We start from the raw sequence: 27,449 nt of genomic DNA on the forward strand, positions 1-27,449 counted from the left end.
TTAAAATTATAAATACCAATAGTTACATGAAATTACCCAAAAGATACAGTAAACTTCTAGATTTGGGAGCTCACAAATAAGTATGTTTTAGGATATTATTAATATATGATGTATCTGAGGATACCATCATTTAAGGGGAATGACTGACTATAGACACTGCGTCTGAGTACATCTGTCCCCAAACAAGCAGATCTCTTTTCAGGATATTTAAAAAGATTCACAGAGAGGAAATGTGCCTTTTATCAGCTTCAGTTTAAAGAAGCAGACAGGAGAGACACAAGAATGTACAGCAGAGAATGTAGTACAGAACGGCAAGTATCGAGTTCAGCAGAACAAAGGATGGGGCACAATATTGTGGGCGGACAGAGCAAGGTTCCAGATATTCTCAAAGTAAGGACTCTGCCTGAGAAATGATAAAGTTCATTTGGCAGCATACTTTGAAATAACTGGCCTGCTGCACAGGGGGGCAGATGCTGTCCCATCCCCATTCATTCCCTCTTCTTTCCTGCCACACTGGAAGCATTTCATTCAGCTATTCTCATCTAGCCTCCCCTTGTGACCAGCTCCATCCACTGTGAAATGGCCTGAAGTGCAGACTGTAAAGCAAAAGAGTATGCATGACCAAATGACACCGGAATCCATGTCTACAAGGTAGATAAACAAGTCCCCAAACTATGAAATAGCATAATCCCAATATTATATGTAAAATCTTACTTTAAAAAATATATATCTCTTTTGCTGTGGTCTGAATGTTTGTGTACCCATCAAATTCATATATTGAAATCCTAACCCCCAAGGTTTTGGTACTAGGAGATGTGACCTTTGGAAGGTGATTAGGTCACAAGGGTAGAGCCCTCATGAATGGGATTAATGTTCTCATAAAAGAGGCCCCAGAGAGATCCCTTGCCCTTTCTGCCATAAGAGGAAACAGTAAGAAGATACTGTCTATGAACCAGACTGCAAGACCTCATTAGACAGGGTGGGAGTCTGCTGGTGTCTTATCTTGAACTTCCCAGCCTCCAGAAGTCTGGATTTTTTTGTCATTTATAAGCCACCTGCTCTACAGTATTTTGTTACAGCAGCCTGAATGGACTAACACATACATACATACACACACACACACACACACACACACGCACACACACACCCCACACACATACTTGTATAATTACATTTATACAAAAAAAGTGAGAATGCATCTACCCAGTGATGTGCTGGAGCCAGCTCATACTGGCTCATGTGAGCTGACAATTGAATTTTCAGAAATTTTGCAAGCCAGTTGTTAAATATAACCATTATGAAAAATTAAGTTATATAAACTTATAATTAAAACAAAGCTAATATTAAAGGTTCATCATTTCCTAACTATTTTCTTAAACTTTACTACTGCTAATGATGTGCTACTGTGCATCTCGTCCCAATCCATCACCAGCGGTATCATATTGGTAGCTTTAAATTGGCCATGGTGGTAATATTTATACCACAAAACTGGCAAATTAGGGCTTAATTTATCATTTTATTGACTGTCTAAACTTAAGAAAGTGACAAAGAAAATGTTAGTAATAATGCACGTTCAACCTAAAAGCATGTTATATGTGGCGCTGTTACATTATGACAAGAACAAAAAAACTGAGGAAACATTCTTCCAGTATTTGAAAATTATCATCTGAAACAGAAAAGAGGTTGCTCATGCAATTGACAAATGAATAGAAACTCTGACTTATATTTTGGTTTTGGTTTTTGTTGACACATATTTTGTTTCACGTTTATCTTACTCATTAATATAAACAAACATATCAACCAACATTCATACTGGAATTACACTCAGACAGCGAGTTGCTCACATTTATCACCATACCACTGCACCAGCCCCAGATGTTAACAATAGTTGATTCTAAGAGGTAGAGAATTAGGAATGATTTGTCATCTACCTGTGTCTCTGAATTTTTCAAGCTTTATAATTACTTTAATAATTTGTATGCTATTTTAAAAAATTGCTATAGCAAAAAGCAAAGCAAAATAAATTCACTGGTTCATGTCAAATTCATGACCTCTAAATAATGAAGATTATAGCCAAACCACCAGCCAATCAATCACTTTCTGGAAATAGCAGGCTGAGTTCAAAGTCACATGTAGATGTCATTATAGGGCTGAAAATTCCCCAGAATCCTGATGTGAATAACAAAAGTGAATTAGAGCATGCACACAACTTCAAATCTCTGTATTTCCCATACCCCCACCGCTCTAATATACAATAAAAATACAGGGCATTAATAATCCAATTAAATCCATATAAACATTTAGAATTTTAAAAGCATTAATTTAGATATTATTTCCCAAGTGTTTTCTATGTTCCAGCAATTTTCCTAGGTGCTGAAAACAAAAGTAAAACAAGATGAGTCCCTCTATTCAAAGAGATTACACTTAAGTACAGAAGACAGAGAAGTAAACAATTTTTTTTAAACAGGTAATTTTAATACAAATTAGAAAATGTGGAACCACCTAGGAATATCTGGAGTCTTTAAAAAATAGTATCACAAATATAGAACTAACCATGAATGCCAATTTCAATGAAATACAATTAAAGGAGAGGGTAAAGTATAATCAAACTTTAAAAAATTATAAAATAGGCCGGGCATGGTAGCTCATGCCTATAATCTCAGCACTTTGGGAGGCCGAGGCAGGAGGATCACCTGAGGTCAGGAGTTCCTGACCAGCCTGGGCCAACACGGCAAAATCCCGTCTCTACTAAAAATACAAAAATCAGCTGGGCGTGGTGGCGGCCACCTGTAATCCCAGCTAATGGGGAGGCTGAGACAGGAGATTCGCTTGAACCCGGGAGGCAGAGGTTACAGCAAGCCGAGACTGCCCCCTTGCACTCCAGCCTGGGCTATAAGAGCAAAACTCCAACTCAAAAAAAACAAAACAAAACAAAAGATAATAAGGCCGGGCGCTGTGGTTCATGCCTGTAATCCCAGCACTTTGGGAGGCCGAGGTGGGCGGATAATGAGGTCAGGAGATCGAGACCATCCTGGCTAACACAGTGAAACCCCATCTCTACTAAAAATACAAAAAATTAGTGGGGTGTGGTGGTGGGCGCCCGTAGTCCTAGCTACTCGGGAAGCTGAAGCAGGAGCATTGCTTGAACCCAGGAGGCGGAGGTTGCTGTGAGCCACCTCACAGTGACACTGCACTCTAGCCTAGGTGACAGAGCAAGACTCCATCTCAAAATAATAATAATAATAATAATAATAAAATAGATTCTTAGTGGCAAGACTATGCATACATGAATAGTAACATCTGCTTCTCTGTAGCAGCCAAAGCCAGAGTTGCTCCTCAGACTCCCAGCTAGTCCAGTGCTGGCATTTTTAGAATTGATGTGGCACTACAGTCCAGTACTAATTCCAACTTTTAGTTGTACTAAAGATGATCTTCCTCACACCTGTAACCAATGTCTATGTCACCATAAGAATGTCTATAAGATATGCCAACTGTCTCTTACGTCATGTCTCTTGTGTCATGTTGGAAAAATTCCTAATGATAGAAATCAACCGAAATGAAGGTGTGAATGGATAGATGGAGGGACAGGTAGGTAGGCAGACAGACAGACTTCTTTTTAACAACCTTACTTTCAAAACACAAGATACAGTCGTTAGTAATTTCCACTACCTTTAGGTTCCATCTATTTAGGTAGCAAGTATTTATGTTTTATTAATGGAGTAACAGAGCATGAGGGCCCTTCTAAACACCCAAAACTCGTGTGATAAAGTTGTACATTTTGCTTCCAGACAAATACTCTGACCATTAAAACCGGGTCTTCGATTTTCCCAGGAGAGATTATACAACTGTTTCGGTCTAAGTTGAACTATGTTGAGGCTATTTGGAATTCTGCCTAAAATTTCAAGAATGTTGGGGGGTTGAAGGGGGAGAGGAGATGGAGACAAATGAGTAAAGAGAAACGTGACTGTTGGTGGTGGGGTTAGGATCTAAGACTCACTTCCAAGCTTTACTCCTAATCCCACCTCATTCCCACAGGGCACAGCCCTAACACCAAAGGTCTGAAAAAGACAGGTAGAATTCCCATGACAGGACCTCGAGCAATCACAGCGTCGGTGCCACTGGCCCTGTCATCGCCACCAGCCCTTTTCCAGGAAGAGTCAGCTGATGCGGAACAATCCTTGGCAGTGGGGATCGGGGCTACTGGATGACTTCAGCAGTCTGAGAAGACAAACAGTGTGAAGATCACCAATGCACAGATCCTAACCAGAAAGATTTTCTTTAGCTTATTTATTTTTGCAAGTAGCTTCAAAAAGGAATAAACTTCTAGAGGTCCTCAGATTCTCTGTTGTTTTTATTTCATGTGAAAATGTTTCCTCTCCACTCAGTTCAGGAAACATTCACCGATCGCTGATAACCTCATGGTGTCGGACCACGGCTGGAGATACAAAGATGAACCACTGCCCTCAGGTGGGGATGCGAGCCCCATCAACTTATAACGGTCATTTGTGCTCTAGATAAAAGTATGCCAAGGAACTGTCTTTGCTTTGTTTTTGACCCTGAGGCATCAAAATGTTTCAAATAATAATTTTAATCCCAGTTTTAAAATTTTAACACCAAGACTTTGTACTTGTATTCCCTTCTAATTCTATCCCGCTGTTAGAGACGTTTGTTTTCAAACTAGGACTTTCTATAAGAATAATGACCTTTCTCTTACTGAAATAATTCAGCCTTGATCATTTTATTTTATATTATTTGGGGGAACAGGATAAAAGCTGGTCACCATGCTAATACTAAATTGCTGCAATTTATTTCATCGTAGTAATTTTGTATGTATGTTTTTGGGGGAGGATTTTTTTAAAATAAACTTTTAATTGTAAATTAGTTTTAGATTTCCAAAATAGTTGTGAAGAAAGTTCTCATATACTCCACACTGCTTTCCCTACTATTCTCATCTTACTTTAATATGTTACATTTGTCACAATATGTTTTTAAACTAATCTGGTATAAATTCTACTTTTCCATGTTTTATCTGTAAGAGGTTTATAGAAAGTAATAGAAAAAAGTCCTACATGAATTAGCATAACACTGAACTGTAAACACTGAGTGACAGTATTGTTAGCAAAAATGATGTCAAAACCTAAATATTTTCTTAAGGTAAAGTCATGTCCAAATTGAGAAGTGAGGTCAAGTAAGCCCATTCACAGGACTCACCACTTTGTCTAGCTAGCTCCGTACAAAGATAGAATATCTTGGTTGGTATTTTACAAAGAAGTACTAGTAAAAGGAAGAAAAAATCAGGAGGCAGGAAGACTGCTAACCCTTAATAGGGTTTATATAGTAAATCTGGGTGAAGCGAAAATTTCTGTAGATTTATTTTTTAGGGTTCCAAGTCTTTACATTTAGTATAAACTACTTCAGTGCCTAGCAAAATGCTTTTCACACACAATACCTTTTGAATATAAGTGAATCTCACTTTCAAAACATATCATAGTACAGAAACTCCAGTGTATCTGCTGTTTGATGTCAAATATGGATTCATCAATGTTTCATGGAGATGTTATTTTTAAAATCATGATCTTTCCCACATCAGGCTTACATAAATTAAAGTTGCAGTTTTGCCTCAGGCTTAAGCAGAACAAATCTATGGGAAACTCAAAGGTGGTATTTTTAACAATCATTATCTAAAGAAATATAGCAGTACCTTATTTAAATACTGAGATCAAGTCTGTTCTTTTTTTATTTTTATTTTTTGAGACAGAGTTTCACTTTGTTGCCCAAGCTGGAGTGCAGTGGTGTGATCTCTGCTCACTGCAACCTGTGCCTCCTGGGTTCAAGTGATTCTCCCACCTCAGTCTCTCAAGTAGCTGGGATTACAGGTGTGCACCACCACACCTGGCTAATTTTTACATTTTTAATAGAGACGAGGGTTCACCATGTTGGCCAGGCTGGTCTCGAACTCCTGACTTCAGGTGATCCGCCCACCTCAGCCTCCCTAAGTACTGGGATTACAGGCATGAGTTACTGAGGCCGCCCGGCCAAGTCTGTTCTTTATGCAAACCGAAGGCCAAAGAGAAGAGGGAAGAGGTGAGCATACAAAGGTATCCTGGGAATTTGTACAAACAGGAAGTACAGCTTAACTTTGTGCAGTGCTGGGAAACACGGTGGCTTTTCATGCAAGCTCTCATTCTTTCTCACTTTCTCTCTGAAAACACATAATTTCTGCTTCAGTCTTCACATCTTCTGCTACACTTGAACTCTTCTGGATTGTTCGCTGGCGTTCCTGTCTTTGTACATAAACCATCTGTTTGTTTTAGGCTATCGATGAATTCTTGGAGACACAGAGAATGTAGGACCATCCCCTTGATGGTTGTCAGACACAGCATGAACTGTGTGAGGAGTCTGGGGGTCTGACAAGCCCAATTTCAGCTCTGCCTTTACTCACTCCATGAGTATAATCACATGTCAGTTTCCTTATCTGTAACATGACATTATTGGGTTGGATGATCTCTATTCTACCCACTAGGTCTAAAATTTTTAAAATATGACACTTAAAACATTCCAAGATTCCAATTTAAATTCATTTAATAAGAACCAATTACTTAATCCAACCGCAGTAAAGGGAGCTGGACTTGATATTTAATCCATTCCAATAGTAATAAAGAAATAACTAATCTAATTGACCTATGCTAATGGTTTTACATCTCTTAACTCACTTAATCCACACATCCACCCTTATAAGAAGGTACTGTTATTATCCCAGTTTTAGAGATGAGAAAAGAGTTTACATAATTTAAATGCCAAAGGACTCACAGCTGGTAAATCGTGAAGTCAGGATTGGAACTTGGACAGTCTGGCTCCAGGCAGGGCCAGAGTTCTTTGCCACTGTGCTTCACTATCTCACAAAAAGTTCACATACAGTTGAATGTTGAGAGGAAAACACACACACACACACAAAACATATTAAGTGAGAATTGTGATTTAATTACCAAAGAACCTTAAGTACTGTCTTCTTTCACTGAACATCCCATGGCTGGAAGATTTAAATCAGGCAATGGTGGAGGAAAGGGGACAGAATCTTAAATAGTATCAGAAAATGATTTAAAACTTTTATCACTCCTGGGATTTATTCATAAAATATAACATGTCAGGGAGTATATACAAATAAATGATTGGATATTTATAGGTCTGGCTGTATTTTGTGTTGTTTTAGAAAATCCTACATTAAAGAAGGGTTTTGTGTGTGTGTGTGTGTCTGTGTGTGTTTTGCCTTTTGTTGATGAAAAAAGACAAAACAATAAAGTCTTCTATTACTCACTGGCATAGATCTGATGTCAGTGTTCATAAGACAAGCAATACACTTCCCTCTTCACACAACATATTATATGGCATGGCTTTTGTTTCTCCATAAATACTGTAAAGTACTACCCTACTCTATTTTCTCAATATATTCATGGCACCCTAATCTACATGGAAATAAATTCTAGAATCAAGGCTATAGTTTTGGTAGTCCTAAAACCAATGTGAGTATGTTAGGTATGTGACTTTCATTTCTAAATTACAGTAATTTTATCATTGTTTCTCCTAATGGTATTGCATTGTCTTGTGAGGTTAAAACAACCGAAACCCCTTTAAACTTGAATGAAATTAAAGGGGTTTTTATTATGAGCACACAAAGGTATCCCGAGAATGGGTATGAACAGGAAGTGCAGCTAAACTTTGGGCAGTGCTGGGAAACAAGGCAGCTTCTCGTGCACGCTCTCATTCTTCCTCACTTTCTCTCTGGGACCACATCATCTCTGCTTCAGTTTTCGCAGTCTTCTTCACTTGGACTCTCCGTTCACTCACTGGCATATCTGGCTAGTGTTCATCAGCATGCATATCCTACCAAGCCCACATCTAAATAATTTTAAAGCTCCAGAAACCATGGCTCTCAGCTCTGTGTCTTTTAGTTTAAACTTTCAAGAGAAAAAAACTTGATTAGCACACCCTACAGGATAGAGTTCTATCAACTATGGCCAAATGGGGTAGGACCATGTGGAAACCTGGCCACAGGTGCCTTTCCTTCAGCTGAGATTGGAGGCTTGGGAGGCACTTCTCAGGGATGCAGTGCAACCACCACTACTGCATGAGATACGATTTAGTAGTAGTGCATCACCACCTCATCGTTCAAAACTATGGAAAAAAACTAAGCACTGAAATGCAGGCCTAGAGAATCTACAAGAGGAGCAATTACAGGGGTTGTTTCCTGAGTGACTGGTAAAAGCTTTGAAACCCAAGGCCACCGGGAAGTATCCTAACAGTTTATCATGCTTTTTCCATTAGCTATTTTACTTCTGAGTGGTCTATCTTTTCCTACTTTGAGTGAGATGGCAAAGAAGACATCCTACATTCAAATGAGAGGAGGTTAGGTTATGCTCAAAGAAATGCAATGAGCTTCCCAAAAGGAAGTTGATCACTGTGTGGAAAAATTAGCACTAGTGAAAAGAGAGGACCAAATCTGTATCTTTTCTTCACGTAGCCAAAGGTAATATTCTGCCACTATGTCAGAGGCCTGTGGGACTCTCAACAGTTCCTATCAACTCCAGACTTTACCAGTGCATACAAAGCAGGCATGTGTAACAGTGTGCTTATCTAAGCACGAAGGGATAGCACAAATGTATAAGAGCAAATAGCGCCTGGATCAAGGTGTTTATGCAGATGATGGCTTATGTTCCTTCACAGAATCCCATTATGACCACACACCCTGGCTTGAGTTGAGAATCCTTGAGGACAATAATAATGCAATTGTAGTTTCTTATGACAAAACTAACAAATATCAAACTGATATGTCAGAAAGAACTTCTGGGTTACAGAGACTTGAAGAGCCCCGACCTTGAAAAGCAGAGATAACACTGAAAATCATTTCCGAGTGGGTTTAGTCTGCTTAACTGAGGTCCAAAGCGACTATGATAATCAATGTTATGTGTCAACTTGGCTAAGCTACAGTCTCCAGTTATTTAATCAAACATTAATTTACATGTCGCTACAAAGGCATTATGTCAGTGTGATGAAAGTCCATCAGTTGATGGGGCTTTATCAGAGATTATCCTACCAAATCTGTGTGGGCCTGATTTAATCAGTTGAAAAGCCTGAAGAGCAGAGCTGAGGCTTCCCAATGAAAAGAAATTTCACCTGTGGATGGCGGCGTCCATCCATGGATGAGAGTTCCAGCCTGCCCTTCCTGGTGGCCTGCCTTACAAAATTCTGACTTGCTTAAATCAGCTCCAACAATCACATAAATATTTCCCTGCAATAAATCTTTCTCTCTCTCTTTTTTTTAAAAGACGGAGTTTTGCTCTTGTTGCCCAGGTTGGAGTGCAATGGTGCAATCCTGGCTCACTGCAACCTCTGCCTCCCGGGTTCAAGCAATTCTCCTGCCTCAGCCTCCTGAGTAGCTGGGATTACAGGTGCTCACCACCACACCCAGCTAATTTTTTTGTATTCTTAGTAGACATGGGGTTTCACCATGTTGGCCAGGCTGGTCCCAAACTCCTGACCTCAAGTGATCTGCCCACCTTGGCCTCCCAAAGTGCTGGGATTACACGCATGGGCCACCACACCCAGCCTGAAAAAGTATTTCTTAAAAATCATTTCGGATTGCCCTAAAAAGCTTCCAAATTTGGGCATGACCTGAGAGTATTTTTAAAATTCATTTTGGGTCACCCTAAAAGTTCCCCAAATTTGAGCACAGACAGTCCAGATTACAAATACAGGCTTAAGGGTTATGCACTGGTGTCTATGCCTTGAATCCAGGTGATCTGACTCCTGAATGGCTTCAGAAAGGCCTCTGAAAAGCTCCGAGCATACAGATTTCCAGAGGCTGTGGATTAGCACAAGACCCCTTTTGGAAAGCACTCTTTTGGGATCTGAAATAAAAATAACAGAAATGGGTTAAAAAATCTGAGCATTCTAACATAAAAATACGAGTTACACTGGAAGAAACAATAGTCTTATTGGACACCTTCTAGAATAGAGTTCTATTAGCTATGGCCAAATGGCACAGGACCATTTTCTTCTGGTTCATACATAAACAACACAGGGAAAGGGAAGAACCTCAAAGAATGTTACAGAGGTAAGAATGCAACCCTTCATTAAGACAATTTGGTAGTATATATGAAAAGCCTTAAAATGTTTATATATTTTTTGTTCCATTAATTCTACTGTTAGGAATTTATCACAAGGAGACAATCAGTGATGGTCCATAAAAATGCAGGTATAAGAATCTGATTACAGGATTATTTATAATAGTAAAATCTTAAAATAACCTAAATGTCTGATAATAGAAAAATGGAGTTTGGTATACTACATGATGAAATGCCATGAAAATCATGTTATGGGAAAATGTTTATAAACTATTGTTTTATGAAAAGAAGTTTATACATCCCATCCCGAGTTTTTTTGTTTTTGTTTTTGTTTTTGTTTTTGTTTTTTTGAGACAGAGTCTCACTCTGTCACCCAGGCTGGAGTATAGATCATAGCTAACTGCAGCCTTGTGACCTCCCAGGCTTAACCCACCCTCTCATCTCAGTCGTCAGGAGTTCGAGAAAAGCCTGACTATCTCTAATTTTGTAAAAATACAAAATTAGCCGGGCATGGTGGCACATGCCTGTAATCCCAGGTACTCGGGAGGCTGAGGCAGAAGAATCACTTGAACCCAGGAGGCAGAAGTTGTAGTGAGCCAAGATTGCACCATTGCACTCCAGCCTGGGCAACAAGAGCAAAACTCTGTCTCAAAAAAAAAAAAAAAAAATAGTGAACATAATGGATAAATGCTGTGTGTGTTCTGACTGTTCCCCTGGCAGTTCCCCCATCTTTTCCCCTCTCCTTGGGTCTCCTTATTCCCTGAAACAATATTGAAATTAGGACAATTCATAATCCTACAGTGGCCTCTAAGTGTTCAAGTGAAAGGAAGAATTGTACTTCCTTCATTTTAAGTTGAAAGCTAGAAATGATTAAGTTTAGTGTGGAAGGCAGGTGGAAAACTGAGATAGGCCAGAAGCTAGGCCTCTTGCACCACACATTTAGCAAAGCTGTAATTAAAAAAAAAAAAAAAAAAAAAAAGATTCTTGAAGGAAATTAAATGTGCTATCCCATGGACCACATGAATGATAAGAAACTGAAACAGCCTTGTTGCTGATATGAAGAAAGTTTCAGTGGTCTGGATAGAAGATCAACCCAGCCACAACATTCCCTTAAGCCAAAACCTAATTTAAAGCAAGGTCCTAACTCTCTTCAATTCTATGAAGGCTGAGATAGGTGAGAAAACTACACAAGAAAGTGGGAAGCTAGTAGAGGTTGGTTTACGCAATTTAAGGAAAGAAGCTGTGTTCATGACATAAAAGTACAAGGTGAAGTTGCAAATGCTGATGGAAAAGCTGCAGCAAGTTATCCAGGAGATCTAGCTAACATGATTGGTGAAGGTGGCTACACTGAACAACAGATTTTCAGTGTAGATGAAGTAGCCTTATATTGGAAGAAGATTCCATCTAGGACTTTCCTACCTAGACAGAAGCTAATGCCTGGCTTAAAAACTTCAAAGGACAGGCTGACCCTTGTTAGAGGCTAATGCAGCTGATGACTTTAAGTTGAAGCCAATGCTCATTTACCATTAAATAATTTTTTGTTTTTTAGTGAGGTCTCACTCTGTCATCTAGGCCAGAGTACAGTGCTGTGATCAAGGTTCATGGCAATCCTCCTGCCTCAGCCTCCCTGGGACTACAGGCACATGCCAACACACCTGGCTAACTGTTATTTTTTGTAGAGACAGGGTCTTGCTATGTTGCTCAAGCTGGTCTCAAACTCCTGCCCTCAAGCAATCCTCCTGCCTTGGCTGCCTGAAGTGCTGGGATTATATGTGTGAGGGGCACCTGGCCTCATTCACCATGTTGAAAGTCCTAGGGCCCTTAAGAATTATGATAAATCTATTCTGCCAGTGCTCCATAAATGGAGTAACAAAGCCTAGATGACAGCATATCTGTTTATAGCATGGTTTACTAAGTATTTTTAAGCCTACTCTTGAGACCTATTGCTTAGGAAAAAAGATTCCTTTCAAAATATTACTGCTCATTGACAATGCACCTGGTCACCCAACAGCTCTGATGCAGATGTATAGGGAGATTCATATTGTTTTCATGCCTGCTGATACAACATCCAATCTGCAATCCATGGATCAAGAGTTATTTTGACTCTGAAGTCTTATTATTAAAGAAATATATTTTGTAAGGCCATAGTTGCCATAGATAGTAATTCCTCTGATGAATTGGGGCAAAGTAAACGGAAAACCTGGAAAGGATTCACTATTATAGATGCCATTAAAAATATCTGTGATTCACGGAAGGAGGCCAACGTAACAACATTAACAGGAGTTTGGAAGAAGTTGATTCCAACCCTCATGGATGACTTTGAGGGGTTCAAGACCCCCATGGAGAAAGTAACTGCAGATGTAGTGGAAATAGCAAGAGAACTAGAATTAGAAGTGGACCCTAAAGATGTGACCAAATTGATGTATCCGATGATAAAGTTTCAGTGGATGAGGAGTTCCTTCTTCTGGATGAGCAAATAAAGTGGAATTTATTCCTGGCGAAGATGCTGTAAACATTGTTGAAATGACAACAAAGGATTTAGAATAAATTTAGTTGATAAAGCAGTGGCAGGATTTAACAGGATTGGCTCCAGTTTTGAAAGAAGTTCTATTGTAGGTAAAATGGTACCAAACAGCATTGCATGCTACAGACAAATTGTTTGTGAAAGGAAGAGTCAATAGATGTGGCAAACTTCATGGCTGTCTTATTTTAAGATATTGGGACCAGGAGTGGTGGCTCACGCCAGTATTTTGGGAGGTAGAGGTGGGCAGATAACTTGAGCCCAGGAGTTCAAGACCAGACTGGGCAACATGGTAGAACTCTGTCTCTACAAAAAAAATACAAAAATTAGTCAGGCATGGAGGCATACACCTGTAGTCCCAGGTACTTACAAGGCTGAGGTGGGAAAATTGCTTGAGCCCAGGAGGTCAAGGCTGCAGTAAGCCATGATTGCACCACAGCATTCCAGCCTGGGTGACAGATCAAGATCCTGTCTTGGGTGGGGGTGGACGGGGGGGAGATAGGAATTAATAATATGAATTTATTTATTTATTTGACAGAGTCTTGTTCTGTTGCCCAGGTGTGTGGTGGTACAATCCTAGCTCACTGTAGCCTTGAACTCCTGGGCTGAGGACTTAATCCTCCTGCCTCAGCCTCCTGAGTATCTGGGACTACAGGTGCATGCCACTGTGCCTGGCTAATTTTTAAATTTTTTGTTGCCCAAGCTGGTCTCAAACGCCTGGCCTCAAGCATTCCTCCTGCCTTGGCCTCCCAAAGTGTTGGGAATACAGGTGTGAGCCACCACATCCAGCCTCATGAAAATATTTTGAAGACCGTAGTTCAGTTTACAAGGCTTCTTCTACCGAGAGTTTCTCTTCAGAATCCGTAACCAAGAGAAACCACTGGGCAACAGATAGTGATAAACTTTAAGTCCTGCCTGTCATTCCTTGATAGCATCCCTGAACTGCCTGCACAAGGCAGTGTGCCAAGGAAAAACATTATCTTGAGGAAACAGGTTTATAGCTGAGGGAACGTTTGTATTGTAGACACAATGTTACTCTGAAGCCTTCAAAGAATCGATACTTTCCTTTCATTCTTTATTTTTTTAATTAACAAAGGATACTGATTCTCAATCCTCCTATCCAAAAGGAAGGAAGGTCACCAACGAGTCCTTTCAGATTCCTGCCTTAAATTTTGCTGCATTTAGAAGTGTTGCAAAAGAGCCGGCTTGCTCACTCTGCATTTCTGGAAACATGGCCTACAACTAAAATGAGATTAGAAGTGGCAAAAACTTATTACGAGGGCAGAAATGAATGCTCTGATTTATTATGCAGGGGAGCTGCTAATCAACAAAGATACTTCTAACCTTGAAATTGAATTCTTGGGACCAGGCCTGATTTCTGGTTTCAGGAAAGGGTTTTACCTTTTTTTTGACGGAGTCTTGCTCTGTTGCCCAGGCTGGAGTGCAGTGGCGCACTCTTGGTTCACTGCAACCTCTGCTTCCTGGGTTCAAGTGATTTTCCTGCCTCAAGACTCCTGAGTAGCTGGGATTACAGGCGTATGCCACCATGCTCGGTTAATTTTTGTATTTTTAGTAGAGATGGAGTTTCACCATGCTGGTCAGGCTGGTCTCGAACTCCTGACCTCCTGATCCGCCCACCTCTGCCTCCCAAAGTGCTGGGACTACAAGCGTGAGCCACCACACCTGGCCAGGGTATTACCTTTAAGGACAAGACTGAATTCCAATCAACAGCAGTTTACTTTCAATGAGACAGGAGGTGACTGAGCTAATTAACAACTGTTTAGCAATTCTGTCCTAAGATTTTTCGAGGAATTAGCTAGTACGCTTCTGTGGCATACAGTCATAATCAATACATTTGAAGAACGTGATGTATGCTGTGTTCAATAAGGGAAAATATTTGAATAAAATTTTAAAGTCCACTTGCACAAGAATATTTATTAGTTGGAGTAAAACCATAACCTAAGGACAGACTGAGGGCCACAAAGATGTATACAAATTTCACTTGACTACAGGCTGTTTAACCGAGATTTTGTAGAACTGTATAAACAACTACTTCTAAATTACACTGCAGAAAGGTAAATAACTATTATAAAATATAACCCAAGGTAAGAGAGGAAAGAATTAGGATGAAAAAAATTTAAGGGCCAGGAGTTCCATGCGCCCTGGACTGCAGAGAAATGGGTGGCCAACATGCCCATCTTGAGAAAAAGTAATAAACACAGGACCAGCTGCTGTTCCAAAGTTAACTGCCTGCTGATAGTTTAATTTGAAACAACTTCAGAAAAGCCCCACACTAAGTACTATGGCAGTGGTAGACCAGCCAATAAAACTTTTCAATTACCTAACTGATACACCATATAAATGCTTCATTTTCATTCCCATCACACTAGGGGGAAATGCTAAAGTTACCTTTCTGAAAACCACAACAAAACAACACTCTGTGTGTGTGTGTGTGTGTGTGTGTGTGTGTATTCTCTGCAGGACGACAAAAAAATGTTAATGGTCCTTTCACATCTTCCTTTGCAAAAGAATTTCCTGCCCACAAAACCTGTATACATCGAAATGTTTCACATTGTTTATGGCATTACAGATGCTGCAGCAAAAGTAATGTTTCTCTTATAGCTTAGAAAACATAATGCCAGAAAGTAATTACACACAGCCATAGTTTATAGAGGTACAGGCATCAAAACATATGGTCAGGGAAATGCTACAGAATTACAGTATTAAACTAACCTCAGCAGAGCATGGTATTTTGATAGATATACTTAGAAAAGAGAACAGCTAAAACAAGTTGAATCTTTTGCTTTTCGCTAATCTATTTAAACCACAATGTGATGATAGTTAAGTGTCAAAATAAAATCTTCAACATCTTCATAGGATCAACAACAGGATACCAATGCAGAGAACCAAGACCCTTTCAAATTCTTAACGATATAATGATTGCTGTAAGTTTTAACATCACCAACTACTAACTCGGAGTGTACTAAACTATGTGTTACAAACATTCTGCATGTTGTTTCAGTCTCTCCCTGTGCTGGGTGACATTTCAGGTCACACTATGGGGAGGGAAGTTGTAATGGGCTCTAGAGAACTTGGAACAGTACCAAACACCAGGGAGCTATCTGAGATTTGGGAAGAAAACAGACATGTACGGTATATAGTATTTAAAAACTTAAAGTAATTGTGAATGAAAACAAAAACTTAAAAAAATCTATCTTGGAAGAACAATAAAGGTTTTCCTACATATCTATATACAAAGATATGAACATAAAGATGCTTATTGCAACATCATTTCTAACTGCAATGGATTGGAAACAACCTAAATGCTATCAATAAAGGACTGGTTAAATGAATTATAATAAGGTTACACTGGAAATTTTTATGCAGTAGTTAAAAAAAATAATGAAGTGGAAACTGACATGGTAATACTTTCTAAATAAGTGAAAAAGGCAAATTGACAGAAATACATATATATGTATATATACAGATATACAAACATACATATAAGCACACATACACACATATATAGCCCCATTTTTTTCTAAATATTATTTAAATATGTGCTATATATACACATAGAAAGCAGACTATGATAGACACTGAACCACCACTCTTAAGTCACCTATGGGATAAAGGCAGATACCACATGTTTCTGTACTACTAAAAAATGTTTTCATGAGATACTCGTAGAACTATTAAGTGACAAAAAGGAGACAAAAATTTTCAGAGAAATACAAGATGCTTCTGGTAAAAGGAGACATGGGAGCAGGACTATAAGTAGAGGTAAAATCTGAACAGTGTTTAATCAATTTTTTTCTGAACATTCTTGACTATTTCCTCCATTTAATTTTTCTCTTTAAAAAGAATTCACTCAATTTTATACTCATGCCCTATAAAAACATCTTCTTCACTGTCATAGGATTCAAGGTCTCCTGATGGCATTTTAAAAAAAAAATTATGAAAATATGCAGAGTTTTTTTTTTTTTTCTTTGTTTAGAGACAGGGCCTCACTCTGTCATGCAGGCTGGGATACAGTGGTGTGATCATAGTTCACCACAGTCTCAAACTCCTGGGCTCATGCAATCCTCCCACCTTAGCCTCCCAAGCAGCTAGGACTGCAGGCATGAGCCACCATGCCCAGCTAATTTCTAGGAGTTTAAAAAAGTACAGATATTGCAAATCCTATCACTTAGCTTAAGAAATAAAGCAGTAAAGGCCGGGCACGGTGGCTCAAGCCTGTAATCCCAGCACTTTGGGAGGCCGAGACGGGCGGATCATGAGGTCAGGAGATCGAGACCCTCCTGGCTAATACAGTGAAACCCCGTCTCTACTAAAAATACAAAAACTAGCCGGGCGAGGTGGCGGGCGCCTGTAGTCCCAGCTACTCGGGAGGCTGAGGCAGGAGAATGGCGTAAACCCGGGAGGCGGAGCTTGCAGTGAGCTGAGATCCGGCCACTGCACTCCAGCCTGGGCGACAGAGCGAGACTCCGCCTCAAAAAAAAAAAAAAAAAAAAAAGAAATAAAGCAGTAAAGATACACTTGAAGCTCCCTGTGGATCCTTTCCTGGCCCATCCATTTGATAATCAATATTCTAATTTCACTACTTATGACTTCGCACATCTTTTTATACTTTTAGTACCTATATGTAGTCATAAAAATATACAACAATGTATTGTTTGTGTTTTGCCATGTGGTCCTTGTTGTAATAACTGTCCTGTTGTAATGTGAAAGCAACCCAAGATGATATGCAAATGGACATGGCTGAGTTCCTATAAAATCTTAATTACAAAATGGTGGCAGGCCAGATTTGACCCATTTGCTGACCTCTGCTTTATATAAATGGTATTATACTGTATCTATCCTTCTACAGCTTGCTTCTGTCATCCAAAATTATGTTTATGAGATTTATCCATGTTCTCACATACTACATATCCTTAATTCAAACAGGGCTACTCTGAACTGACAAAGATTCTGAATCTTTTCCCAGTCCCATCTGTGTACTTCCTTGTAAAATCCAGTTTTGGCAGTAAGTCAGTTTAGCAAGAATCCTCATCTTCAATATCAGATTACTCTTAACACCTGATCAGGTTCAATCCCCCACCATCCTCCTGGTGAGGTCTGATCACCCTGGTCTGACTTCAACAAGAATCCTATTATGTCAGCTTAGCCATAATCCCCTTGATCCCCAATGTTTCCTCTCAGTAATTTTCTATCCACTGACCCCCACACCCTGCTCCTTTACTATAAATTCCCACTTGTTCATGAGTTGAGCCCAACCTATTTCCCCCACTGCAAAATCCCATTGCAGTTGTCTCTATACCTATCATGATGGTCCTGAATAAAGTCTTCCTTACAGTTGTACCAAATTACATACTCTCATATGTACTTGGTATTTTCAGTCTTTGAGATTTCTTTGCCAATTCCATGGAAGTGAAATGGTATCTCATTATCACGTTAGTGCACATCTTAATCCTAGCAAGGTGAAGAATCTTTTCGTATATTAACTGGTTACTTAGGTTTCATCTTTTATGTGTCCCCTACCCATATTTACTTGTCTTTTTCTTCCGTATACGTAGTTTTTCTTTATCCTGGATACTAACCTTTGTCACCTACGTGCACTGCACAGTCATTACTTCCCTTTTCACATGCTTCTGATGTACATAAATTTTAAATTTTCACATGGTCAGATTTATCAATCTTTTTCTTCATGGTTTGTATTTGTTGAACCTTAAGAACTCACTACCTCATAAAGATATTCGTATACATTTATTTGAAATGTTTCCATTTTACTTCTTTCATTTCTTTAGATTTTTATCTCATGTCATAAGATAAATCAAATTCTGTGTAGATTAAAAATATGGATAATCAGGCCGGGTGCGGTGGCTCAAGCCTGTAATCCCAGCACTTTGGGAGGCCGAGACAGGTGGATCACGAGGTCAGGAGATCGAGACCATCCTGGCTAACCCGGTGAAACCCCGTCTCTACTAAAAACTATAAAAAACTAGCTGGGCAAGGTGGCGGGCGCCTGTAGTCCCAGCTACTCAGGAGGCTGAGGCAGGAGGATGGCGTGAACCCGTGAGGCGGAGCTCACAGTGAGCTGAGATCCAGCCACCGCACTCCTGCCTGGGCGACCCAGCGAGACTCCGTCTCAAAAAAAAAAAAAAAAAAAAAAAGGATAATCAGTTATTCAAGCACCATCTGTTGACATCTGCTTTCCCTCACTGATCTGTAATGTCGCCTCTATCATATCACATGACACAGAACTCTATGTATTCATCTATGTCTGTGGGCTCTTTAGTCTGCTTCAGCAACCTATTTCTATGTTTGCTGACAAAAAAATTGTCTTAATTACTTACAAGAGTCCACCTCTCCTCTTTGATCTTCAAAATTGCCTTGGTTAGTCTTGCTCTTCCTTACACATTTTAGAATCACTTTGCTGAATTTCCATTTTCTTACTTCTATGATTTTTAATGAAATTTCATTTAATTTTATTAATGGATATCGAAGGGGATTATGACAGCTGACTGTAAGAAGGCTTTAGGGAGGCCAAGATTCAAATGACAATTTTTGAGAAATAGAGTTAAGATTCTTTGTTCTGCCGCCTCCTTTTTTTGCTTCTGTAAAATATTTCCTTGTAGTAGGTAAAACATTTGAGATGAATTAGGTGATAATTCAGACCCCTAAGTCATCAAGATCTATTATTTAGAGCTGGTGGGGTGGTAAAAACAGCTCTTAATTTTCTGTTCGTGGCACTGACTGCCATAGGGCTTAACATTCTTATTATCTTTAGCTCCTACTTCCCTCTAATTAGTTTCCCAAACTGCCATTCCATGGTACTTTTTTCTAGATGTTATTAATAGCTATGTCTGGGAAAAGAAGTTATAAATTCAACTAAATTTTCAAATGGGTGTGTAGTGTAGCTCTCACTTGGAGTTTTATAATGTACTTGAGTGTATTAAAGACTCTGAGGAGCATCACAGTAAAGAAATATGTCTCATTTTGTTTAATTCGCTATTTCATAAACTTTTCTGCATATTAACACTTATTTCTTGACATACTGATTAATAATCTACAGAAGAGAGTTCTGTGGGACATCAATTTGGGAAATGGTGTGTTTAAACTAACAAGGTTGAGACAAGAACAACTTAGATATTTCTCACATGTATATCAATCAATCGGCAGCAAGCAAATCAACATCAAAACAAAGTAATCAAAAAACACCCAGGATGCCTTTTGCTTGGGGTCTTAGTGTTGGCCTACATGTGATAAAACTTTTCCTTTAACTTGACAAGAATTATGTTTTCCTTCTTAGTCTAGCACTGAAGTGAAAGAACAGGCAGACGTCCCAGATTTATTCACCTCTTACTATGAAAGCTATAAGAGTGCGTGGCCTCTAAAAACACAAACAAGAGAAATGCATTTCTGTTATCACTGTGGGGCTTTGAGCCCATCATTCTTGCTGCTGAGTGGCCTGAGAACCGAAAAACCAAAATTAAATGACTTTTTGTTTATATTTTCTTCTTTCTGCTCTGTTGATGCAGCAGGTATTAATCTGCTTGATGCACTGCTGGCCTGGCAGGATAGCCCTGCTTAGTGGAGGATGGCAGGAGAAGAACAGGTCACCGCCAATGTCAGCAGATACCCTGGACAGAAAATGATGGCCTTTCCTGAAAAAACATTTCCCCTTTCTTATAGGGCATCACTTCTTGCTGTTGTAACACACATATCCAATAATAGTTGTGGGCGAGCTTTTCAGAGTCAGGTTCTTCCCGATTTGCAAGAGAAAAATACTGCCATTTCCCTTTCTCTCCTCAAAATACCTTTGGCATTTATTTATTCAACAGTTATTTATCGTTTATTGTGGGCCAGGCAATCTACTAAGTGTCAGGGTTACCATGAACAGTAACACAGTACTAAAGAACTTGTTTATACTAAAGTACAAGTAAGAGATTAAAAATACAGAGAATACTTTAGAATACCCTCAAAAGTACCACAGCATTGCCTAAAATATAACTGTAAAGACTGGGAACTTCACTTTAGGGTCAATAGATTCTCAGAGATTGGGAGTGTAAGTCCACAATAATGGACCCTCCATCAACCTGGAGACTTTTTCTTATATTCTATTGTATCCTCAGCCAGAATAGAGACTCACAAGAGATATTTATTGGCTATTAGTGTGCAAGGAGCTGGAGCCATCTAGAATAATGACTTAGCCATGCGTGAATCTTCTCTATTTTTATTTCCAGCGCTAGCTTGTTTAGCTTTTCTTTGACAGTATTACTTCACAGAGTAGCCCATGCCATTTTTGACCAGCTCTGTCAGGAAATTCTTCCTCATTTTGTGTAGAAATATATCTCCCTCCAAGTTCCACCCACAGAGGTGGATTCTGTCCTCCGGGACTCCCAGGAACACACACAACAGTTCTCTCCACTGTTTCTTTCTATTTTGAAATTTTCATGTGTACAAAAAAGCTGAAGAAACAGTATAAGTAACACCGATATGCCTTTCGTCTATTCACCAATTATTAATAGTTTTCAATATCTGCTTCTTTACTGCTCATCCTGGGTTTTTTCCCCCAAATTGAGATTTAGTTGCTAACATAAAACTATATCACCCTTATATTAATACCTTGGCATATATCTCCTAAGAATCACATTCTCCTGCATAATGACATTTCTATTCTACATCTTAAAAAGTAATGTTTAATAAAATATTATTTAAAATAACATCCATGTTTAAATTCTCCCCTCCCCAACCTTTTTTAAAGTTGGGATTTTTTAGTCCTAGATTTTTTTTTTTTAATTCACATATTAGATTTGGTTGTCAATATATCTTTGGTGTCTCTCTCTCTCCTCTCCTCTCTCTCTCTCTCTCTCTCTCTCTCTGGTTGTCAATATATCTTTGGTGTCTCTCTCTCTCCTCTCTCTCTCTCTCTCCTCTCTCTCTCTCTCTCTGGTTGTCAATATATCTTTGGTGTCTCTCTCTCTCCTCTCTCTCTCTCTCTCTCTCTCTCTCTCTGGTTGTCAATATATCTTTGGTGTCTCTCTCTCTCCTCTGTCTCTCTCTCTCTCTCTCTCTCTCAACAGAATCTCACTCTGTTGCCCAGCCTAGAGCGCAGTGGTGTGATCTTGGTTCATTGCAACCTCCACCTTGGCCTCACAAGTAGCTGGGATTACAGGTGTGGACCACCATGCCCAGCTAATTGTTAGCAGAGATGGAGTTGGCCAACGTTGAACTCCTGACCTCAAATGATTCACGTGCCTTGGCCTTTCAAAGTGTTGGGATTACAGGCGTGAGCCACCAGGCCCGGCCTCTTTGGTCTCTTGTTATCTGGAATATTCTCCCAGCTTTTTTTTTTTTTCTTCCCTAGGACTACTACATGAGTGTACTACTTATCTCACTAGTGATAATATACATGCTGACCACTTGATTTAGATGGTGACCACTAGGTCTCTCCATTAAAATGGTAAATTTTCCCCCTTTGCAATTAAAAACTGATCTATGGGGTGATATTTTAACAACTTTTCCCAATAACCTTTTCTTCTTCTTCTTCTTCTTTTTTTTTTTTAACAGCAGCTGGTATCTTTTGGTTTCCCAACAACTTTTTACAGAAGTTTTAGCTGCTACTGATGATCTTTGCCTGCATCAACTATTACTTTGAGAATTACAAAATGATGATTTTCTAAGTTCTGTCATTTCTTCTACATGGAATCCATTATCATCATTTTTTTGGATACTGAAATTACCCCAAAATTTGGCCAGTGAAAATCCCTTGATGCTACCATCTCTCTTTTCAACATGACCCCATTAGTTAAGCACATCCTAGCTTTCCACCACAACTAGATGTCCAGGATCATCTTGATTTTCCCTTAGCCCAGACCCAGAATCTGCCATTCCTCCAGTGGCCAGGGTTCCTCTTAGTAGAGAACAGTATTTATTAGGAAGAATTCTGCTAGTTTCCTCCACATATCAGCCTCTGGGTGTTTGAAGCCAGTTATCATTTCCATCCCATGCACTTCCCCAAACTTCCACATCTGGGTTAAGTTCTCCCAATTCCTCACACCAGTCTTCCTATGGTTTAGCTTTGACTTTTATCTTACTCTTCTTTTTCACCTTCCCTGTCCCAACTCCGCTGCTATATTCTAGACCAGTGGTCCCCAACCTGACTACACATCAGAATCACTGGGGGACTTGTTTAATATACAGATTTTGAGGATTCATTCGAGACTTATGAAATAGAATCTCTTGGGGTGTCAAAGTCCTTTTTCTTACATTGCTTTATTTTTATTTTTAACAGAGATGAGACAGTGTTTTGCTATGCTGCCCAGGCTAGTCGTGAACTCCTGGGCTCAAGTGATCCTCCTGCCTCAGCCTCCCAAGTAGCTGTGATTACAGGTGTGAACCACCATGCCTGGCTGCTATTTTTCTTTAGGTATCTAAAATAAAGGAATCTTACAAACTGTTTAATGATTATGGTGGTAGATACATAATTGTACATGCCTGTCAAAACTAATAAGATTATACACAAAAAAGAATGAATTTTAACATATGTAAATCGTACCTGGAAAACAAAAATCAGTCAATATTCTAAATACCCAGCTATATTCTTCTCTCAGATTAGGTCTCACTAACTTATTTTGATTGACAATTTCTGCAAAATGCATTGCTACTCTAAGTGATGAAATTTTTATAGATTTTATATTTTTATTGACTGAAGTCAATGAGGATTTGGTTTACCAAAGCAGTCAACCCAATAAGTACATTAACAATTCCCACAACATAAAATATTTAAAAAAGGTGGTAGAATGTGGAATAAAAAGAAATTAATATTAGAAAAATTATAATCTTTCATAGTACTGGGTTAAAAATATTAAATATAGCCTGTCAGTCCTGCCTATGAGAAGTCAGACAATTTTTCATCTCTAACTTTGACAAGGATTTTTTAATGTACTCTTCAGTGTCGGAGAATTCTAGTGAAATACACTCAGTGTGGTTGAGAGCCTAAGTGATACAACCTTCCCCGCCACTTGAAATACCTAACAAAAACATAAAATAATCCATTTGAATATATACATACATATATAATCTAAAAGTCTAGAAAGAAACATACCAAAATTTTAGCAATAGCCAGCCATTGCTGGCTGATGGAAGGCAGTCTGGGTTTTGTTTTGTTCTGCTTTTTTCATGCTCTGTATTTTTAAAATATCTTTTAAATTTCTACAGTGAGCCTATATTCATTTTATGATTAGGAAAACAGCAATACACACTTATAAAAATACTGGTTACAGGGAGGGGAGGAAAATAAGTAACAAAATAAAGAAATGAGAGTAAAATAATTTTTATGAAAATATATCTGTCACTGATAGGAATTCTTAAAATAAAACATGTTTTCCAGGTAGTCAATAGTTTTATATGAAATTTTTATTCAGAGAATGAACAAGATTTCCCTTATGAAGCTTCTCTGAATGCCACAGAAGATTCCAATAGACAGTAACTCTAAAGAAGACACTTACATTGCCTCCCAACAATACTTTTCAAATAAGAAACTTTATACAGGATTATCAGATACTGTAAATTCATACCTTGAAGAACGGTGTTCTGGTTTATTTCGTTCGTTGCGATCTGTAGAGAAAGAAGACGGTTACATGTGAAAATGTTCTTTAAAAGCTCTGGAAAGAAGTTTTTAAATACCAGCTGCCATACCATTAGATTTCACAAAGGATTGTTCAAAGGCAGTTGTGTCTTCCTAACTATAAGTCTCTTCATCACAGTTCGTCTGACAGAGGCAGAAAAGAGACAACGAAGGACAGGCGTAAAAGCTTATGGTTTGTTAAAATCATCATTGGAAAACGTATCGTTACATGTATTATTTCATTTTAAAAGATCTCTCCTGTGCTAAATACTTTGCTAACACCAGAAGAGATTTAGCTAAGGAAAGAAAGCAAGGAAACTGCAAAGCCACAGATTACTCAGCTCAAAAAAATCATTCCATGAATCATGGTTGGCAGAAGCTTCTAACAGAATGGGGAGGGGGAAAAATGAACAGTCAGCTACAACATCTGCAAATACTAAGACCAATACAGCTTCACCCTTAACTATCTATCACCCAGAACGTTTCAGAAGTTGGATTTCAATGTTTCTCCAGTAATTAGATATAATGTGCCCTCCATATAAAATTTTTGACTGTCACAACTGGGAAGAAGGGAGCTCTTCATGGGTAGAAAGCAGGAATGTTGCTAAAGGTCCTACAATGCATAGGGCAGTCCCTTTCACCAAAAGAATTATCTCATCCAAAATGTCAGTAGTGCAGAGGTCGAGAAACCCTGCTATAGGGTAAGAAATAAGAGCACAGATGCTTGAACTTTTCAAAAGTGCCTCTCTAGACTGCTGTAAAATGCTATTAATCAACCTGGAGACTATCATATATAAGAGAAACAATCATAAAACCCACAGGTTGTCTTTTTTGAATCTGAATAACAATTTTTCCTCCACTATATGCTTAAAAATTAAAAATAAATGAAGTAAAAGGCCGCAGTGTCATGCAAAAATAAGCAATATAAAGCAATATACAAACCACAACATATCCTAAGCAATGACTTTAAGAAAAAATCCTATGGAATATTATCAAAATACAGTTTTCTATAGTATCTTCTGAATTAATGCTAACAAGATAGAATTTAATGGCAATGTAAAGATTAGACAGGAATTCTTTTAGTTTTTCCTTAATTTTATTGCTGGTGGAACAGAATAAGAGGATTATGAAACATACTCTAAAACTTCTAGAAAGAAATATGGAAGAAAAGGAATAGGATTTATACAGTTAAACATATGTAACAATTCTTTCTGAATGAGTTCATAATGAAAAACAAATGTTTTTCAAAGCCAAAGAGTTAGCACTCATGAAAACACTGTTCTCTGAAAGACTAGTAAGTAAAAAGATCCACAATAAAGCATGTCTGCTTAGATATAATGCTTTCCAAACACATAGTGTTAGCACGTTTCTGGTTCCAATTTCTCTACACTGTGACTTAGTATTACTGCAGCTTTAAAAACTTTTCTGTTTTAATTTAACTTGGTTTTACCCCTCCCTTAAATGAAAATATCATGTTTTTCATTTGATGAGTATTAAGATTTTAAAGTCATAGTAACGCAGGGCACATTTAAGTCATTTCTTTCAATCATTCTTCTCCAGTTTTTAGTCTGCTAGCTTCGCTACAAAAATGACGTATAATGTCTCAAAGTAAAGCCAGAAACTGAATACAGATTAGCTATCCCCATATAACAAAGCAACAACTCTTACCTGTGGCTAAAGTTGAGCTAAAACTCTGTCCAGAACATCATTTGCTGTGGCTGTGATCCTAGTTTCATAGTTTATTTAGGCATGTAATAGCAAATTTCCCCACTAATCTTCCTAGTGGTACAACACACAAGAGGAAGGGAGAAACAGAGTCACGATGCATGTAAACAAGACTCAGTATCCAAGGGCTTCCCTCCAGGGCCTGTTCTGATTGGCAGATGTGCTATGACCAGTCTGCACAGCTGGAATGTGGCCACTCAGGAAGCAAATGGCTCACAGCTCTCCTTCATTCTTGGTTAAAACAGGAAATTCTACAGTCATTTTTACACTTTCTGCTCTAAGAAAATACGAATGCCTTCTCACAGCACTTCTCTATTGGACCAGTAATTAAAATTCAAGAAAAGACTTGATTATCTGCTGAGGGAAATTTAAAAAATTTTCCCCCGAATTCACTATTAGTGTTATCTGTGTTACATTCCTGTGTAAATATAGATACACAGTACTTATAAAATGTTACTCCTAAGAACTCATATAGTTGATAATCTGAGGGTAAGGGTAAATTATCCATTACTCACAATATTTCCCATACCTCACCTCTTGACAATGAAAAACAAATTGAAATACATGTTCTTGGCTTGATCTTTTCCCTCAAAGTATACAAATATTTTGATTTCACATTTTGCCATAGAGCCATATTTTAGCTTAAATACATATAAATAATGGTGTGTGTGTGTTGCGTATCTGTGTGTCTTATATACTTATACTTTTTCATATACTTATATTTTAAACAAAGTAATTTTCATGACAGTCAGGATTATTGTGCAATTGTCAAGAAATATATTAGCAGAAATAAACTTTTTGGCAAAATAGTAAGTGGTTATTATTTTGTTCCAAAAGCCAAGACTGAACAAAACAAATCACGAGGGTGGATTCAGAATCTGCTTTCTTGCCAACAATAACAAAACATTTGGATAAAATCCCCTTAAGAATGAGAACAGATCTACAGCAAACACGGAAATTTAATTTGGCTATATATAGTGCTTTAAGTGTATGGATTTTCTTTCAAATCAAATACTCTTCAGCACATTCTCCGAATTTTTTCTTTTTTCTTTTCTTTCTTTCTTTTTTTTTTTTTTTTTTTGAGACAAGGTTTCGCTCTGTACTCCAGGCTGGAGAGCAGTGGTGCAATCACAGCTCACCGCAGCCTTGAGCTCCTGAGCTCAAGTGATTCTCCCATCTCAGCCTCCCAAGTAGTTGAAGTAGTTAGGATTATAGGCACATGCCACCATGTCCAGCGAATTATTATTATTATTTTTTTTTTGTAGAGATAGGGTCTCCCTATTTTGCCCAGGCTAGTCTCAAACTTCAGGACTCAAGCGATCCTCCTGCCTTGGCCTCCCAAATTGTTGGGATTGCAGGTATGAGCCACCATGCTCAGCCTTCCAATTTTTTAGAGTTTCCAATTTTCAAATAATTGGGGAAGAATATTTCTAAAGCTTTTCTGAACTTC

The 27,449-nt window shown here is 38.5% G+C and overlaps 1 protein-coding gene across 15 annotated transcripts in view; it reads right to left on the reverse strand.

The window, feature by feature from the left end:
- SH3D19 (SH3 domain containing 19) overlaps positions 1 to 27,449 on the reverse strand; it is a 199,023-nt gene that overhangs the window by 76,692 nt on the left and 94,882 nt on the right. For 8 of the 15 annotated variants that reach the window (XM_033215471.1, XM_033215464.1, XM_033215468.1 and 5 more), the window contains exon 2: positions 24,225 to 24,264. The exons of 1 other annotated variant lie outside the window; for it this stretch is intronic. In XM_033215471.1, coding sequence (XP_033071362.1) covers positions 24,225 to 24,264 — 40 coding nt within the window. Of the gene's footprint in view, positions 1 to 24,224; positions 24,265 to 25,942; positions 26,214 to 27,449 lie in introns of those variants that run through there. 6 more of the 15 variants (XM_033215472.1, XM_033215470.1, XM_033215473.1 and 3 more) reach the window with 3 other exon arrangements.

The sequence above is a fragment of the Trachypithecus francoisi genome, unplaced genomic scaffold (genome assembly GCF_009764315.1).
Source record: "Trachypithecus francoisi isolate TF-2019V2 unplaced genomic scaffold, Tfra_2.0 Lachesis_group1, whole genome shotgun sequence".
Taxonomy (NCBI): Eukaryota; Metazoa; Chordata; class Mammalia; order Primates; family Cercopithecidae; genus Trachypithecus; species Trachypithecus francoisi.